The following is a 14,311-nucleotide window of genomic DNA, read 5'->3' as shown; positions in this document are numbered from 1 at the left end:
CACCCGAAACGAGAGTTCAGGCACGTGGGAAACCTCGGAGGAGGTCTTGGTGCGGACGCCTGGGGGGTGGAGTCTCCTCTGGAGGGGGCGGGGTTTATTTCAAAGTGCACTCGTGTAAACGCCGAAGTAAAGCAGCTGAACAGAAATGAGCGGAAGAGACATTCAGAGCGGTGAAAGAAAAGAGAACGGGGAGGATGAAAGGATTACTGCAGAGTTTGCAAAAAAAAAACATGATTATAAAATAAACTTAAAATAAATCCACCCTTTGGGGTTACTTTCTATGGACGAAATGATTGTGTTTCCCATAATGCCTTTCCACCACATTTTGTGCGAGTGGATAAAAAAAAAAACGAGTGCAAAGGCGGAGCCAAAAGCAGCTTTCCTCACGTTCATAGTGTCTTCAGGGTGGATTTTTTTAAGAAATAAATCAAAGGTGAAAATGAGAAATGGATTGGACAGCACAAAGCACTTTCTCTCTTTAGCCTGAGTCGTGAGGAAGTCATCCGAACCGAGTCGGGATTGTCAAAAGGGGGCGGGGTTAAATAGGAGGAAGATATTTTCCAAGTGTTGTGTCTTTTTAAGTGCTTTCTGTTGGATAGTCTTCGTTCTGTGCGTCTCTTTCCCTGCGTCTGTTGCTCCTGCTGCTCTAAACATTTACACGACTGTAACATCACCACGGTAACATCACAACATCACACCGCTGGAGTGTCCGTCTGCCCGGCCGGGGCGGGGCGTCCCCGTCTCCTCATTCACAGTTCGTTAAAGCTTCTTGACTGTTTATCTCTTTAAAAAATGAACATAAAGGACATGGATCTACGACATTAAAATAAAACACTTTCTCTCTACATAACTGCGTTACAGGTGTATGTACAGAGTCTGATGTGTGCAGGTGTATTTACAGGTCAAACCCAAGCGCTCGCACACGTGAACGAGCGCAGCTGAAAGTGTGCAAATGTTTTAGGAGACGCGTTCCTCGTAATACTGTCTGTAGTGTCTCCAGTGTCTGACAGGAAGCCGAGCCGCCGTCTCAGCCGCGGCTTCGTCTACGTTTGGTTTCAGCAGCTCGTAGAGTTTGCAGTTCTTTTTTCTGTCTTTTTGTTCAGCAGATGACCGGAACGCCATCCGTGTTGAAGATCATGCCGGTCGTGGGTTCGTAGGTGCCGGCCAGGTAGTAGAGGTCCTCGCTGTCGGCGTAGCGGCGGGTGTGGCTCATCTGCTCGTACTCCTCCACGCTCGCCACCAGACATTTGTGACTGATGGTCTGCACGTCGTTCTCGTCGCTGTGGGACGACTGGTACAAGGCGCGCTGCGGGACAGAACAGACTGGACTTCAAACCTGAACCTGATCAGTTTATATTTATTAAAACAGGACAATGATGACAGCATATTGACCATTTCTTTACTTTAACTTTTGGTTTAAGTGTCTTTAAGCCCAGACCATCATCCCTCCACCACTGTGCTTTATAATAGTGCATTCAAACCAATTTGTGCATGGAGGCACAGGTATCAATATTAAGCCAATGTACAGACGGATCTGAGGTCTTGCGGTTGTGATGTGGGTGCAGTGTTGTACTTTCTGGCGCCTCTGTAGAGCTCTAAAACATAAACCCAAGCTCCTTTCTCAACATCGTCCAGTTTCAATGTTGTCATCAACGACTAAGATTCTTCAACGGTTTACGGCATCAAGCAGTAAATTTGTCGCGCGTCAAAAGAGAGGCAGCAGACGCAAATTTGACGTGTGAATCGCGTCCGGTGTGAATGCAGCATTATGGATGAAAGTCATCTTAGCTTAACAAGCTGTGTTTATTTTTGGCTTCACGCGTCCTCCTCATCCTCACCTCCATGAAATCCTTCCTGTGGATGGAGGAGTGCAGAGCTGCTGGTAGAGACTGGCTGCAGATCTGATCCCAGTTCTGCAGAGGAAACCAGAGTTTCTATTGGTTCTTAAAAAACTTTATTGACAAAGACGCCGAGCGCAGCTCGTACCTTTTTGTCGGTGAGCTTCTTGCCGGGGTTGGTCTCCTCTGGATGGTAGAACCAGTTGACCCGGACCACCATGTTGCTCCCCCAGGACTCCCACATGCTCTGGATGCGGCCGATGAAGGGGAGGTTAGGCCGCCCGGCGGACAGGAACACGGCGCAGTCCCCGATGCGGATCATCTCGCGGCCTCGCACGATGGCCTTGTAGAAGAGCTTCTTGGCCTTGCCCTTCATGCCGCGCCTCTGGAGAGCGTCAGAGGAGGACAGAGCGGTCACAGAGGGAAAGGAGGTGCGTTTGCTCCTCACTCCTCCGGTTTTCTTCTCACCTGAGTGGGTTTTCCAAACCACTTCCAGAGCTGCCTGGCTGGAAGGAACGCAGAGATTTTGGGCCTGTTCTCCACACTGGGGAGCCGCTGCCGCTTGGCCAGCTCCTTGGTGGTGGGGAGGTGCACCCCCTCCCTGCGCTTGGGTCTCCCCGCCTTCCCCTCTCCTCCGCTGGGCTTCGGTTTGGGAGGACGGCCCCTCTGTCCGGAGCCCTTCCCGGTGGCCGGTTTGGCGGGTTTAGCAGGAGATGCAGGAGCTGGAGATGTCACAGACGACTGAGACAATTCCTCCTCCTCTTCCTCCTCCTCCACTTTCACTTCAACTTCCTTTTTCACCTCCTCCACCTCCTCTTGTGCCTCTTCTTTCAGTTTCTCCGGTGCTGGAGGTCTCTGCACGGGGGTGGGTGGGGGGGTAGGAGTCCTCTCTTCATCTGAACTGCAGGAGGAGTCATCTGTGGATGAAGACGATGAAGAAGAGGAGGAGGAGGACGAGGAGGAGGAGGAACCGGAGCAGGATGAGGAGCAGCTTGAAGTGCATTTCTTCTTGTTGCTTTTCTCCTTCTCTCCTTCCTCCTCCGACTCGGAGCTGCTGCTGCTGTGAGATTCCTCCTTCATCTTCCTCTCTTCCCTCATTCCCTCCTTCTTCTCCTCTTTCTTTGCTTTCTTCTCCCTCCCTTCCAGCTCCTGCCCTCGGGAGCTTCGGCTCTCCGCCTTGTCCTTAGCGACCCCCGACGATTTGTAGATGGACTCCTTCTCGGGGAGGCTGTTCTCCCGGTCTGAAGGCGTCATTTTCGCCTTCAGGAACTTCGGTCCCGTCACCGTGGCGATGGAGGTGTGGTCTCGCCTCACATCCCGACCTTCCAGTAGCATCAGAGCTTTGGTCTTCTTGGTCTTCGGGGACGTGACGCCTTCGTGGTCAAGCTTCACCAGCGGCTCCGCAGACAGTGACTTCCGCCTCAACGAGCTCGGGTCGGCCGGTCCGGACCCGGGTTTGGGTCTGGGGATGGTTCTGGAGGACATCTGGTCTGACGGGACCTTCAGTTTGGGTTTGGGAGCAGAGGTGGGGGACAGCGAGGATGGCCTGTGGGTCAGAGAGGAAGTGGACTCTGTTGAGAGCCTGGAGAGCAGCCCGGCGCTGTGGCCCAGTCTGGCCCCGCTGTGAAGGTCCGAGGACGGTTTGGTTTTGGTGGAAGACCCAGACGAGGGTCTGGTGGAGGCAGAGCTGGATTTGGGTGCAGGGGTCATGCTGGGTCTGGAGGCGGGTCTGCTGGTGGTTGGCCTGCTGGTGGTGGGGCTGCCGGCGGCGCCGTCTCGCTCCCTGCGCTGGTTGTTGTAGGAGTTAAGGTTGGGTTCGCTGTACAGGTCCACAGTCAGAACCTTCCCGTACGTGGAGGGGTAGAGCGACGGCGGGAGGCTGCGCCCCGGTTTAGGAGGAGCAGACGGTCCTGAGACGCTCTTTCTCTGCGGCGGGTTGGAAAGCGTGGGGCTGGTTGTAGGCGAGCTGGAGACGCTCTTACCTCCCGCTTTGACCTGACTCCCCATGGAGGGGCGGGAGGCGGGGCGGGGCTTCTCCTGAGCGCCTTTTTGGACAGAGGAGCTCCGGTCCTGAACACTTTTGGCTGCAGGTTGAGGCCTCTCAGCAGGTGGAGCAGAAGGAGGAGAATCCGCTTTGTCATCATCGTCTGGATCCAAAGAGGAGTCTGAGGATTCAAAAACATACATAAAAGAGTAAAAACACAAAAGTATCTTCATAACATTGTTGTTCTGAGTCAAAGTGCAGCTTAAATGGGTTCATGCTGAATGTGCTGCAGGCCCACATAGAACAGGGAAGACAAATCAGCAGGAAAACATTACATTTAAGAAGTGCTTACAGAGCCAAAAAAAAGCTGCCGACCTCAGCATATCAGGCCAGCAGCTTTCCGTTACAGCTCAGCTTTTCAGGCTCGGGAACAAAACGGCAACTCAGCCAAATTTAAGAGAAGGATTTCAAAGCTAACAGATGGAAAAACCTGAGATGTCTGATGAGAGTCGTTTCTGCTGACAGCTTTGATTTTTTTTCCCTGTAAAAATGAGTCAAACTCTTTTATGATAATAAGTTTATAATAAACCTACAAAAAAAACTGCTTTAGGATCATGGAGTTATTGAGTTTGTTCCCTCAGAATGTCCAGGTGAAGAAGCTCACCTGGACTCAAAATGAGTTCAGTTCAAGAAGGGAAGTAAATTGGATGAAGTCAAATTGTGAAACTTTGTGGTATTTTCTGTTCATTTCAACAGTCCGTATCGACCTTCACCTGCTTTGTTTTTAGGTTTGCGTCCTGGTTTTCCTTTGATCCGTGCCGCGCTCTCCTCCGTTTTGGCCTCTTTGCCTTCTTTGCTGCATTTCCGGACCCTCCGTCTGGAGCAGCTCGCCACAAGCAGCGCAGGTGACGGCTCAGCGCCTGGGCAAAAAACTTAATATCAGTTGGTTGAACGAAAATAATTGTACTACAAGCCACTGTACAAGTCCAGAAACACCAGAACTTTGGAAAAGAAAAGATTTTAGAGTTAAAGGCAAAAGTTCTAACTTTTATCTGTTGGAATTAGGTTAATTAAGTAAATGGCTGAAGAGTTGGAACTAAAACTCCAGCATTTAAAGGGTTAAATGGTTGGTATTCTGCAAAGGAAGCTGCAAAGGTGTCATGACTTGATGTGCTTGTGTGCTCACAGTGGATCTTGTAATCTGGAGGCAGCAGTCGGATGTGGGAGAGCGGGATGCGGCCGGTGTCGCCGTCGTCAAACTCCACGGTGATCAGGTCGTCGTTCTCATCAATGTCTGCACTTCCTGTGTGGATGTTCAAAACCAAATGTTAATGCAAATGTTTTCGAGGCCGTAAAGGTTTCAGCGGAGGACTCGCACCGTTCACTACAGTCCCAGGGTAAAGGCAGCGGTACTGCTGGCTCCAGTAAGCGGCGATGCGGGTGCCTTCTGGGAGATAACGCACAGACGGAGGCTTCACGTCGATGATCTGTGAGCACACAAAAGAGGAGTTCTTAAATGTCAACATGAGCGAGCTTCAGAGTCTAAACGGTGCTGTGTTCGTGCTCACAGCCTCCTGCAGCAGCTGCTCCAGGCAGTAGATGTGTGGTCGGTTTCCCCTCTCGCCCTCCACCACCACGCTGTATCTGCAGGGAGGAAATGTGGGAGAAAAGGTCAAAGGTTTGGCCCCACCAGCTTTCTGGACAGTATCCAGAGCTTTAGACCAACTGAGGCTCTTATTTTAAAATGTCTTTGATGTGCAGCAGGATTGAGGAAGGAATTAAGGAATGAGTCACCTTTCACCTCTAGCTAATGCTACGTTTACAATTTTTACAGCCATGTTTCATCTGGCAGACCAGATGTGACCCGGAGGAGCGGTTCTGACCACTCACATGTCCGGGGAGTGCACGGTGTTCACGTGTCCCGCATACAGGAGCTGGTCGTCCATCGGTATCAACACTCGCAGTCCGTCCACGAGGGAGTCTTTGTCCAGAACACACTTTACTGCAGCTGAAACACACACGCTCGTCAGTAACGGACCGCTGTGGGTCAAAGATTGTCCAGGTGCACGTATCTGGATGCTGACCGGGGGTGGAAGAAGATTCTGATGAACTGCTGTTTCTCAGAGGGAGGAGCTCGTCTTCGCTGAAGCTGCTGTCCTGGTTGGGCTCGAAGTCTTCATCTGCCGCCATGCTCTCCATGAGCCGGCTCACGGCGCCCCTGGAAGGCTGCAGAAACACGTTTCAACAGAGCGTTGAAGAAAAACAGCAGAGTGACAAGCTCTGGTTCTGTTTGAGCCTCACACAGACCTCCCGGGCTTTGCGTTTGGCCTTGGCTTGGTTCTTGTGGGTCGGACTCAGAGGAGCGTCGCTGACCGGACTGCACAGGCTGGACGGGCTGATGGGCAGCGGAGAGTCCTTCGACTTCTTTTTCTAATTTGCACACAGACGTGAAGCGATGATGATGAAGCTGACGGTTATTCAGAGTTCAAAGGAGGAAGGAAGTACAAAAATTGACGTACTTTTCCCGACTCCTTCCCCTCTCGGCTGGGCGGAGTGGACTTCAGCCTGGAGGCGGGTTTTGGAGTGAGAGGCGGAGCCTGACAGCTCTGAATGGCAGAGGTGGTGGCATCGTGGAGGAAGATCCGTTCGCTGCGGCGGCGGTTCCAACCGGCATCGTCGCCCAGACCGAAGCTGGAGAGGTCGAAGCTGAAACTCTGCGGCGACCGTGGAGAGGGGCGGGGCTTCAGTAAAGGCTTCCGTTTGATCGACAGAGCTTCGTCTCGCTTGGTGGGGCTGGTCTGGTCGGAGCGGCGGGTGGCTGGGGGCAGGAGGGGGAGCTCGGGAGCTGAGCGCTTCCCATGCAGAAGAGACGGGAACTTCCGGAGTCGGAGATCCGATCCCGAATCGGACCACTCGCACTCTGATGACCCTGAAAGATGACCAAACAGAACCACTTGTAACCCAGCTGAAATTCTGCGCTGTCTCTTTAAATCTGCCGGTTCCCCTTGCACTGCGTAACTGCAGTGACGTGTCACTTTCACTTTGAAAGGCGTGTCAAAACGCCAATGAGAGATGCATTCGTGGGGAAGCTCGGCTGTGTACCGCTGCAGCAGGTAGGCTTTTGACTTGCAGGCGCGAAATATTAATCCTGTTGTGCCGGTTTACTGACGAAAGGCATTTTATTAGATTGGCGTTCATCACCGGAAGCCGGGAAAATTAAATCAGCGCGATTAGTGAAGCGTGAACTGGTGAGTGAATTTGTTTGTTTTTTTTAATTGATGCAGCTGGCGCGGGCGTCAGCTTAAGTCAATTGTTTTTTTACGTTATGGTTGTAAAAATGGTTGTAAACTATTTCTATTTTTTGTTGATTCTCAATGTGAAATATGAGTACTCATGAATTGAACTAAATGAATTGAACTGAGATGAATGAAACTATTTATTCACAGTGAAGTTGTACAACTATGAATCGTGATGAAATTATGGAAATGTTTTTTAACTTTCTCTTATGAATTGCATATGCATATGTTGATCAGATGAATTGAGGATTTGTAATTGAATGTTTTCTTTTGAATTAAGAGAGGATAGTAAATTTATTAATGCTGTTTTGACAGGCCAGGTCGCTTGACTGGTTGTGTCTGAAGATTTTGGAGTGCTCACCCAGAGCATTGGATGCAGTATCGACTGGGGAGTCCACCACTCCCAGAAAACAGTGAGGATAAAACCTCTGTGGATGGCGAGCTAAAAGGAGCCCGATATTAGACCGGAATCTACCATCCTACCACCAGTGCGGTAGGACTAACCCCCCACACTCTACAACAACTCATCCGGAGTGCATTTTTCTTTCTTTTTTTATCTCCGGTAACTGGAGTACCCAGACTCTTTCTCATCACAACTCTCTCTACGAACTAATAGAAAAAAAACATCATCAGGACTGAAGTGTTTTGTTCCTATGTGTTGTAAATTTTGAATTCACTGTATATTGTAAATACATTTGCATCAGCAACTCACCTTTAGCCTTGTCTGTTGTTTTTAAGCATTCACTGTCCTCCCTGAGTCGAACCTTTCTAGCCCAAACCGACAACTTCTGAATAATATTAATTCATGCATGCTACACACTGCTTTAACCAGTCTCTTTTTAGGGTTCTTTGTTAGACTAACAAGTTATACTTACCCAGAGTGCTTTGCCTGCTGCAGTGTTTGCCCTCAGGGAGGAGGCTCCCGGGGCCAGAGCTGACGGGGAGCGCGCTCGCTGCAAACCTGGCGAGCAGGCCCAGCCCGCTCTCCTCGCAGCCGCCGTCCAAATCCTCATCCTCTTCCTCATCGTCTGAGATTTCTGCGCCGAAGACAAAAAAAAAAAAAAAAACGTCAGCTGAGAGACTAAACATCGCAGAAGCATGCGTCTGGGGTCAAAGGTCAAATCAATTCCTATTGCTTCTAGCAGCTGCAGAGGATCAACAACCAGGAAGTGACTAAAAAAAAAACGAGTGGGATCTTAAAGAAACCACGCAGTCTCACGCCCATCTTAACCCGCGAGAGACGTCCAGAACCACTGCAGCCTGCCGTCACACTAAGAGCTGAGCTTTGACAAACATGCATGTGAGCCACGCAGACGCACACAGACGTCTGCTGCGAGGAGAAACCTCCAACACCACGTGGGTTACAAAGTTAGACACAAAAAGATGCTTTTGTTTCTGACAGAAGGCAGAAAACTGCATGTTAGTGGTGTGTAGCTGGTAGTTAGATGAACAGGAGTTAACAGGAAGGCTGGATACACAGTACATGACACACTTTCACTCAACTTTAGTTTGAAACTTTTTTGCTTGCTTAAATCAAAATCAGAATACTTTGGTTTGTACTGTGAATCCATTCTGACAGCAGATAGATGCTACAAGCAGAGGCGAGAGGACAGCCCTGTGAGGCCCCCTTTGTTACCACGGTTACACCCTCTGTTCCAACGCAACTTTTACAAGCCATCACGGGACATGAAGTTGCTTCAAAGAAAAGCGGATGTTATACGCATAATCCATGTTAGTGGGTAACAAAAATAATTAAACAAATAAAAATAAGTGGGAGGGGCACTTCCTACTTACAGAGAAGGTGACAGGGGGTGTGGCCTCAGGCAGGGCAGGGCGGGGCAGCGGCGAGAGCGCAGCCTCGCCTTAGCATAGCCTGGCTTTAGCACAGTCTAGCTCAAGCAACGCCTCGGCCACGGCGGAGAGTCGCCGTAAGCGAGGCGCGTCGGCTCAAGGCTGCGCTAGTCCTTGCCAAGCTTCTGTAATGTCGCAGTAGCAGCCAGCACAAGCACATGGAACAGGCGGAGAGACACTCAAAGCATCATGGGTGAGGGGGGAGGGGCTGAGAGGTGGGGGGGACAGAGCAAAGGTGTCTGAGAGAGCAGGGAGAAGGGTTATTTGAAGGTTTAGTAGACACACAGGAGGAGCTCTATTGTCCAAATATCCCAGAAATCTTTTCTCTCTTGATGCGTTTGGGGCCCTCGCATCAGAAACCACACCATCAGGTCAGATAACTGCCGTTTTTTAAGAAAAAGAAGTAAATCAAAGGGATATTTGACGAAGAGAAGGCTCTACAGGATGTGCAGCTGGACAGACGGACAGAAACAGACAGATGAAGCAGACACAAGGACCACAGCACTATCCAGTCTGTACCAATCAGATCAGCACCTTTAATAAAGCTTAGTGATACCAAAACTTCAATACAACTTTCAGAAGAAAAGCAAAAATCTCACAAATCACTTTTTACAAATGCTACAAAATCCAACCAAACAATAAAAAAGTTTAAAAAAAAAACAAACAAAAACAATTGCAACTTTGAGGAGGAACCTGAAGCAGGAGAGGTAGAGATATCTTTGAGCTAAGAGTCTGAGAACTTAGAGACTCACAGACGGAGTCGTCTGACAAAAAGAGGCTTTTCAGTAACCTTGGTCGAAGGAATCGTCAGAGGAGCTGAGGCCCGCCTCCTCCAGCAGCAGCGACAAGTGCTTGTGTTTCTTCTTCTCAGACTTCTGGCTGGACAGCAGCGACGTCGGCGGCGACACGGATCGCCTCTTCCTGGTCAGGCTGGCGTGGGAGCGCGCCCCTGAGAGAGGAGGCCAGCCTCCTCGAGCGGAGCCGTGCTCCTCCGAATCTGAGTCTGGAGAAAGGGGATTTAATCATTCATGAGGTCAAGGAAAAACCCCAGTTTTTACTCTTCATCAGCCTGAGAGAAGCTGTTCTGGGGAGCCAGAGATTAAGTAAAACATGTTTGCCTAAACGCAGAGAAAAGACAATGATGTCATAACTTTTAGCATTTTAAAGACCCACTCCAATCATCTTTTGATCCAAAAGTTTTCTCTGTATTTGTATTATCATTATGCTATTTTTAGCCAAAAAAAATGCTAAATCAAAATCCTATACCATTTTCTATGACATAGTATCTGCAGAACGGCAGGAGTTCATTAGAAATTCATTGATTAGTAGGTGGGACTGTTGGTGTGGAGCGAGCCTGCCCCCCCTCCCTGTTTCAGTGTATTTTCTACAAATACAATCTTTTACAAACAGCAATTTTTTGTCTGCTCCAAAGTCCCAACAATTTGAATAAAGAAATATTTAAATAAGCTATTTTATGATTCATATTTTTAAAAATGTCATCCATCATCAGACAAACACACTATTTTCATCAGAGTGGGTCTTTAAAATAATAATTAGGAAAGAATAAATATCAACATGCATGAGCAACATCTGTTCAACACAAAGAAACCAGATTTTGTAAGTACTCACTGTTGGAGCAGCTGCTGAGCTCTGATCTCACAGGAGAGAACACAGACATCTTCTTCTGACCTTTTAACCTCTGGGCCGTCTCTGAAGCTTTAGCGGCCGCCTTGAGTTTTCCTGCTATACCCGAGGAGTGGATGCGCTCCTTTAATGCGCCTCCCACAGACTTGCTCTTCCGCTTCTCTGATTTGGTGTTGGAGGTAAGTTTGTGAGGCGCGCCGCCGAGGGAGCCCAGCTGGGACAGCGACAGGGCTCTGTCCAGGTCAGAGGCCAGCTGCTCCTGCTCGCACAAGAGGCCCCGCCTCGCCTTCAGCGCCTGCAGACGTCACCAAAAACACATCCACGTTTCAGGACACAGAATTCCACTCAGACTGTCAAACAAGCGCACATCCGAGCCGCCCACCTCCAGACTGTGACTGGCAGACGGCTCCTGGTCGGCCCAGCTCTTCTTCTTCTTTTTCTTCTTCTTTTTAACCTTGGCTCCAGCCGCCTCCATCTCCTCGTCGTCTCGGGACAAGCGGAACCTCTTCCTCTGGCCCTCCCCAGTTTCAGAGTCCTCCGAGTATTGCACCGTCCTTCCCGCCCTGAGTGATTCACAAACCAGTTAGCAGATCAAAGCCGTGTTTCGTGGAGCACAACTTCAAACTGAACACTCACTTTGCAGCTCTGCTGTCCAGTTTAGGAGCGAGGAGCTTCCTCTTCCTCGGTCGACCTCTGCCCCGTCTTGTCAGGCTCCTCCTCTCGTCCTCCTGCTGCAGCCGCTCCCTGACATAAAGTATTAAAGACTCGTGAGCGTGCGTGGGACGACAAGAGCATAGTGATTTATTCATGTTAGCACTGCTGAAACGTTAGGCGTTTGGAAACACCAACCGCTTGTCCCTGCGTCTCTGCAGCTTGTTCAGCTCCCTCTGCTTTTCCTTATACGTCTTCTGAAGCTCAGCCAGGCGAACGCGGTATTCCACTTCCACGGCGTCCAGCATGTCCACAGACATTTTATCATAGAGCTGCAGGGAGGCCAGACACAGTAGATGAATCAGTCAAATGCTTCAGTTCTGCATTTGTGACATTCGTCCTTCTCCTCACCGGCTCCTCCTTCCTCTGCCTCCAGCTGTATTTCTTGTTGGGGTCCAGAGTTCTGGGCAGGTCGATGTGGGACTGCTGCTCGATGGCTTCCAGCAGGATTTGTCTGCTGGCTTCAATCAGGGAGTCCAGACCCTCCAAAGTCAAATCTGTGGGGTTTTGGAGCGTTAGGGGAATCAACACCTAACCTCAGAGTTTTAGAGAACACCTCTCACCTCTCTCCTGACAGATGTTCTCCATCTCTCGTTGGGCCATCTGGCTGAGCAGGGCCATCCCCTCCAGAGCCACCATCTCAAGAGGCCCGGCCCGGCCGCAGGCTGGATCCACCGGAGGGAGTTCCAGCTGCGACACCAGCGTTGGAGCGGGAGGGGTGTTGGGTCTGACCATCTCACTTGCTGTCAGAAGCATCAGCATCCCTCCCATGGGATCCTCTGGACTGAGGAGTGGAGACGTGGGTTCAGGAGATTCACTGACAGTCTCCTTAAGCCTCCCCACAGCGGCGTCAGGCTGGTGTTGACGCTCCTGCTCGTCCGATTCGGCGGTGATGGTGGGAGGGTACAGCGCCTGGTCCGGTTCTTCTCTGATCTCGGGTCGCGGCACAGCTTCAACGAGTAGAGGAGGGGCGTCGTAAGCACCTCGACAGGCGTACGATGACGCCTCCATCTTGACTGGAACGCCATCCTGGTCTTCTGCCAGATCTTTCTCGAGTTCCTCGTTCTGCAGAAGTGGGGGGCTGCGGGCATGCAGAGGTCGAGGTTGAGGGTGGAGCTTTGGAGCTGGCCGGTCTTCTGCATCCGGGCTGGTCTGGACTGGGCTCTGGGGGGGACTGAGCGGCTCTGGGGAGGAGCCACCTCCAGGCCGCCTGTCACAGGACTCCTGTTTGAGGAAAGGCCTCGCTGGCGACAGCTCGAGTTTCTGCGGCTTGATGTCAGTGCCCAGCAGCCTCGAGTGGCAGTGAGGCGGTGGCGAAGCGTCAGCTGAGGCAGGAGAGCAGGAGCAACGCTCTTCAGGAGTTCCTCTGGAAGGAGCTGGGATGTGATACTGAAAAGGAGAGCCGTATGGGGCAGTGATGGATTGATAAGGGTAACCTGGTGGGATCTCTGACATCAGAAAACAGCAAAAAAACAGACGTTAGACGAACCGTCTCTTACAATTTGAATAACAGAATTCCACAGAAGGACTTACCGGAGTAAATGCCGGGAAAAGCAACAGAAGCAGACTTCTGCCGCTCTCTCTGCTCCCTACGTCCCACCTCCACCACCTCCCGTTTGGGTTGCCGTGGTGAGGATGGAGGGGGCGAAGCGGAACGCGGAGAACTCGGGTGGATCAGGGACTTTGGAGTGTGAGCCAAAGCTCTCTGCCCTCCCTCCTCGGACTTTAGGGTGGAGGCAGGAGACTGTATCCTAGGCAGAGGTGTGAGGGAGGACGTGGACGGGGTCGGCGATCTGGAGGGAGGGGCCGGTTTGCTGCGGGGGTGCAGGACTGGCGAGGGAGACGGCGAGGACACGGAGGATGGTCGGGTTTTTGGGTCACTGTTCCGCTTGTCTGCCTTGTCTTCCAGCACTGGCCGCTCGCTGGCCTTTAGGCGCTCCTGCGGAGCAGCAGAGGAGACGTTTCTGACAGATGAACCCGCACACACACACATGTGTAAAGGCTGGAGCTGCTCTGCTGATTTACACTTTCTAAACTCAACATGCATGATGGAACAAGTCACCTCGAGTGCTGTCTGGATTGATTATTCCTAAAAAAAATTGAGTTTTTAACATGTTCTTGTAGCATTGTCTCATTATTGAGGACATTTAAAAAAAAACTAAGCTTAAAATTGCATTTCTGAATATTTTTTATTCAAATTGTGAATCAGGAACAAACGAAAAGATTATGTTTGAAAAAGCTTGCAAGGTTGACATAAAAGTTACTAGATAGATGGGCTACAACCACCGTGCTCCACCTCATTATGATGCATCCAACTGCAGACAAATAGATCCATGAACGTCTTTGATTTCCTTAACTGAGCTGGAATCTGACTCAAAACTGGGCTGGATAACTAAAATTTCTCACCATTTTTGTTACCCTGGTAAGGTTAGGTTGGGGTTGTGAGTTAGCGAGAGAGCACGTAAACAGATGAATGATGAGAAAATGGGCAGACTTATTCCACAGCAAAAGTCACAACTCAAAGGTACATTTCTAAAGAAATCCTGCTGCTCTGCAGAAACTGTACCAAAAATGACAGTTTTTTTAAAACTTAGCTTAACTTAGCTTAAAAAATCATAATTAAAAGACCGCTAGGGGCGGTTTTACAAAAGATGAACAGATGATTGGAATGGGGCTTTAAAGTCTTGATCATTGATGCCCAGATGGTGCAAAGATACGAGTGTGAATTGTAGCTTAAATTAGCCTGAAGCTAACTCTACTTTAATGTATTAAACTGTATTAGTTGCATTTAAATATTCATATCCCTTTAACCTTCTGGAACCTAGGGCCTAAAACCTCGTTTTTGTCTACTTTTGAATTTATCTCTGTATTTTCAATTTTAAAGACAACCTGCTTGCTTATTTGGTATCATTTATTTGGTATTTTTTAATCAGCACAACCTCTCCTTTGTGACACTACCTTTATTTTGTCTATTTTCATTTTGTATT

The 14,311-nt window shown here is 49.9% G+C and overlaps 1 protein-coding gene and 1 long non-coding RNA gene across 3 annotated transcripts in view; one reads left to right on the top strand and one right to left on the bottom strand.

The window, feature by feature from the left end:
* Nucleotides 1-14,311, bottom strand: part of tnrc18 (trinucleotide repeat containing 18) — a 38,685-nt gene continuing 24,374 nt past the window's right edge. The window contains exons 10-30 of the mRNA XM_024272786.2: nt 12,858-13,263; nt 11,888-12,772; nt 11,676-11,821; nt 11,463-11,596; nt 11,250-11,357; nt 10,996-11,176; nt 10,599-10,908; nt 9,760-9,972; nt 7,994-8,155; nt 6,342-6,751; nt 6,130-6,252; nt 5,907-6,048; nt 5,713-5,830; nt 5,391-5,466; nt 5,201-5,309; nt 5,009-5,125; nt 4,596-4,742; nt 2,307-4,003; nt 1,987-2,223; nt 1,839-1,913; nt 1-1,306 (exon numbers count right to left, since the gene is read on the bottom strand). Of these exons, the coding sequence (XP_024128554.1) occupies nt 1,100-1,306; nt 1,839-1,913; nt 1,987-2,223; nt 2,307-4,003; nt 4,596-4,742; nt 5,009-5,125; nt 5,201-5,309; nt 5,391-5,466; nt 5,713-5,830; nt 5,907-6,048; nt 6,130-6,252; nt 6,342-6,751; nt 7,994-8,155; nt 9,760-9,972; nt 10,599-10,908; nt 10,996-11,176; nt 11,250-11,357; nt 11,463-11,596; nt 11,676-11,821; nt 11,888-12,772; nt 12,858-13,263 (6,003 nt within the window). The 3' untranslated portion in view covers nt 1-1,099. The remainder of the gene's footprint in view (nt 1,307-1,838; nt 1,914-1,986; nt 2,224-2,306; nt 4,004-4,595; nt 4,743-5,008; nt 5,126-5,200; nt 5,310-5,390; nt 5,467-5,712; nt 5,831-5,906; nt 6,049-6,129; nt 6,253-6,341; nt 6,752-7,993; nt 8,156-9,759; nt 9,973-10,598; nt 10,909-10,995; nt 11,177-11,249; nt 11,358-11,462; nt 11,597-11,675; nt 11,822-11,887; nt 12,773-12,857; nt 13,264-14,311) is intronic.
* LOC112146788 lies at nt 6,746-8,301 on the top strand. Of its 2 annotated transcripts, XR_002919315.2 has the most exons (3): nt 6,746-6,935; nt 7,009-7,070; nt 7,434-8,301. It is a non-coding gene; the product is annotated as an uncharacterized LOC112146788 (long non-coding RNA). The 2 variants fall into 2 exon arrangements; XR_004948357.1 differs by having other exon boundaries at nt 6,746-7,070.

This window comes from Oryzias melastigma, linkage group LG8 (genome assembly GCF_002922805.2).
Source record: "Oryzias melastigma strain HK-1 linkage group LG8, ASM292280v2, whole genome shotgun sequence".
In the NCBI taxonomy this organism is placed as follows: Eukaryota; Metazoa; Chordata; class Actinopteri; order Beloniformes; family Adrianichthyidae; genus Oryzias; species Oryzias melastigma.
Note: the sequence above shows the minus strand (reverse complement) of the source record. Positions and strands in the feature narration are given on the sequence as shown.